At 32.8% G+C, this 3,663-nt stretch overlaps 1 protein-coding gene across 1 annotated transcript; it reads right to left on the bottom strand.

Annotated features, from left to right (window-relative positions):
• Positions 1-1,079: 1,079 nt before the first annotated feature.
• On the bottom strand, positions 1,080-3,230 carry LOC105798268 (probable WRKY transcription factor 72). The gene is made up of 4 exons (XM_012628266.2): positions 3,117-3,230; positions 2,506-3,024; positions 2,277-2,390; positions 1,080-1,829 (listed from the first exon to the last, which is right to left on the bottom strand). The coding sequence occupies exons 1-4, from the start codon at positions 3,192-3,194 to the stop codon at positions 1,098-1,100; spliced, it is 1,443 nt and encodes a 480-aa protein (XP_012483720.1). The 5' UTR covers positions 3,195-3,230; the 3' UTR covers positions 1,080-1,097.
• Between the last annotated feature and the right edge of the window lie 433 nt (positions 3,231-3,663).

The raw sequence follows: 3,663 nt of genomic DNA, 5'->3' as shown, positions 1-3,663 counted from the left end.
TTTAGCATTTTGTAATTATAATTGACCCAAGATAAATTTAAATTTTATTTAATTATTACAATTTTAATATTTTATTACACATACATTTTATTTTAATATTCTTAATAATCATTTTATATTCTCACATCACCATTATTACGATGTTTGAATTTAAATACATATTATATCACTATTCTTAATTTCACTACTAATAACTAATATTATCTCCATCATTATCTTTAATCTCACTAAAATTAAACTCACCAGATTTATTTTTGGTGGTCTAACCCACATTCTCGGCTTGACTTCTGCCCCAGTAACAACTGCTCGACTTACAAGGAGGCTGTTGGAGGTTGCTGCTTGAGGCCCTTGCAGCGGCATGACCTCCCTGATTGAAGGCAAGCATGCCCACTGAGATGTGATGTGTATACTAAGCCATTGGTGCCTTCCAACCATTTTAGATTACGTTTACCTCAAAATTTTTTACAATCTCTTTCCCAAATCTTCATCATTTAATAAGGAAAAACAAATACTAATTGTAAATCATCTATATATAATTTTTTCCATTCAAATCTCACAATGTAAATATAAACATCCTCAACAAATAGACTAAATGCTAAATTTTAATCCCATATTTAATTTCATACAACTACATTAAAACACCATATATAACAATAAGGTATCAACAATATATAAACACCTAATATTGGTAAAACAATATGTATAACTATCTCAAAGGACCATATCTTTTAGGTTAAATTATGTTGTTAGTCCTTATATAGAATTTGAGATTTAGTTTCTATATTTAAAAATTAAAATTTAATCTTCTTATTTTTCAATTTAAAATTCTAGTCCAACCATTATTGTTTTTGGTAGTTTCTATCAAAATTTATCAACTTCTTATATCTATTTTCTGTCAATCATAACCTAATCAAAATTTCAAGTTGACAAATTTTAACAGAAAATACTTACAATTTTAATAATTGGACAGAGATATTTAAATCAAAAAATAAAAAGACTTAATTTTTAAGTTTTAAAGTAGAATGACTAAATCTCAATTTTGTAAAAGTATAGGGACTAATAGCATTTTTTAACCTATCTTTTATCAATACTATCCATTAATTCTTTCCTTGTTTATTATCAAAAGCAAGTGTAGAAGCAGCATTGAAACTAGAAAACGACAATGAAGACGACTGATTTGAACTTCCGATCCTAGAACTTGAAGATTCAAATCCTTTGAAGTAGCTTGACCCACGTAATGATGAATCATTTAAACTTTGAGAATTAATGGCCGCCTGCATCAAATTCTGACTAAAACTATCACCTTTTTGATCGGTTCCATCTCCATGCTTTGCACTGCTATGGCCAACCAATGATGAAATGGCAGCAGATATCAATGATCTGAAACTAGGGTCTGATGTGATTGCCTTGGTTAACGTGTCTGTCAATGATTGTTGGTAAAAGTAGTTTTCTTGGGTGAATGATTCATTGGATACTAGTGGTGAAGAAAAGTTGAGATTTGTCGAAGGAAATCTGGGTGTTGCCGGGCAGTTGGTGGGGAACCTGTTGAAATAATTAAACGACGAGGAGGAGGACGGTGAGCCGGTGAGGTCTAGAGTAATCGTTGGGTACGAAGGTAATCTTGAATTATCATGAAGGCTGCTACTGAAATTGAGTCCATTGATTTCAGTTGAAAGAGCTGGTTGAGATGTTGAAGAGCCGGATAACAACATGGAAGCTGCCGCCGCCGTCGTGGACGCCATAGTGGTGGCTGACACCGGAATCGGGTGGTTATGGCTCCCTTCATAAGTTGTGACCAGGATGGACATATCCTCAAAACTTCTTTGCACCTATATATATATCACCAATTACTATCACTACTATCAGTCGGCAAAATTATCATGATCAGATCGGTAAAATTACATGAAATTCTGACAAACATTAGATTATATTTTGTCTTCTATATTTAAAAAAATAGTGAATTAGTTCATTTACATTAAATTAAATAATAAATTAATTATTTTATTAAAATCTCATTTATTTCGATATTAAAATTGACGTAGTTGATAGAATAAATAGATAACTAGACGTGGTGTGTAAAGTATACCTTCTTTTGATATACAAGAATCAATTTTTAATAGTGAAAATAGATAGAATTTTAACATAATGACTAATTTATTATTTGATTTAATGTAAAAAATTAATTTATAGAATAAGCAAAACCAAAAGCAGCCTTTATTATTATTTTACCATAAATATTCATGAGAGCTTAAACAGTAAAATAACGAGAAATCTACCTGTTTTCTGACAGGACAGTCTGGTGCAACAGTGCAACGATAGTAAGCCCTAGGACATGGATTTCCTTTTGAAATTTTCTGGCCATATTTCCTCCATTGACATCCATCATACATCTGTCCATTGACATCCACCATAATCAAAAGCTTGAAAATCAAAAGCTTGACAGCTTTTAAAGTCAGCAATATTATATATATATATATATATATATGTATATATAGACACACTAACCGTTGGTGCATCACATCTGGTTCTTACAGAAACCCTAGCTCTCTTCACTTGGCTTTTCTGTTCAACTCCCTCTTCGTGGTCCACACCAGAACTTGGTCTCTTTTGAACTTTGCTTGCTTCTTCTGAACTATTTTCATGGCTTGGATTTGAGACAATCTCAGTAGACAATTGAAATTTAGAGTCCAATCCCAGAGTTAGACCACTTTTATTATGATCATCTTCTTCAGTTTTGCTGCAGATTGTTGTTTTTTTATCATCTTTCTTGGAACCAGTTGGACTTGATCTTCCAAGTGAAAGTGAAACAAGTTCAGGTTCTTCTGAACCTTCTTCAATGGCGGATCCTTGTTTAATAATTTCAAGGAAGCGTGACTGAAGAGACTTGTAATTCTTCTGGATCTGCTCTAACATCATCTTCAATCTTTCGTTTTCTTCCTTTGCAGTTTCAAGTTCATCATGGCTTGATGACGACGACGACGATTTCAGATCAACAGTTTTATGAACTTTTCTTCCAATATCAGTCTAAAATTCAAAATGGTCAATTAATATATATGTACATGTATGTACAAGTATGTATGTATGTATGCATGCATGTATGGTTTGTACGTATGTACCTTGCTAGGTTCTGGACTGCAACCTTCTTGAGTAATATTTTCTTCTTGTTTGACAGCATGATCATCTGCCATATTCATCAACAAAACCTCCACTGTTATTGTTTTAGTGAAAATGATGAAAACCTTTATAACCCCTGTCTATATAATACAAGCATAAAATGTCAACATCCCATCTACAGTTGGAAGATCAATTTATTTATCTTTAAAAAAAAAGTGAGTAAACTGTTATGGAAGAATTCAACTTCAACGTTTTCAGAGTTTAGAGATATAGAAATGAATCTGAAAGGTGTAGAAAGAGAGCTAAATTTGCGGCCAATACCCTAATATTAAATGTAAATGTGTATATGATAATTAATGAGACGACGTCACATGGGGGGGTTTGATAGTCAAAGTATGCATTTTAGGTAGCCATGGATGTTGGGTGATGGACGAGTTTTCATGGAAGAGTCATCTGCTTGGAGTCTAAGCCTGGCCATTGGCCTTTGTTGGTCAATACGCTTGCTTAACACGGATTTGCACTTTGCCTCATTTTCCATGCTGATAAACC

This window comes from Gossypium raimondii, chromosome 9, assembly GCF_025698545.1.
Source record: "Gossypium raimondii isolate GPD5lz chromosome 9, ASM2569854v1, whole genome shotgun sequence".
In the NCBI taxonomy this organism is placed as follows: domain Eukaryota; kingdom Viridiplantae; phylum Streptophyta; class Magnoliopsida; order Malvales; family Malvaceae; genus Gossypium; species Gossypium raimondii.
The sequence above is the reverse complement of the archived record's forward strand: the minus strand, read 5'-3'. Positions and strand labels throughout refer to the sequence as shown.

Excerpts from the sequence above, each read along its gene's own strand:
- LOC105798268 (XM_012628266.2), bottom strand. The coding sequence starts at position 3,194 with ATGAATATGGCAGATGATCATGCTGTCAAACAAGAAGAAAATATTACT. Across the intron at positions 3,025-3,116 it reads GCAGTCCAGAACCTAGCAAG|ACTGATATTGGAAGAAAAGT; the intron begins GTACATACGTAC and ends TTTGAATTTTAG. Across the intron at positions 1,830-2,276 it reads ACTGTCCTGTCAGAAAACAG|GTGCAAAGAAGTTTTGAGGA; the intron begins GTAGATTTCTCG and ends ATATATATATAG.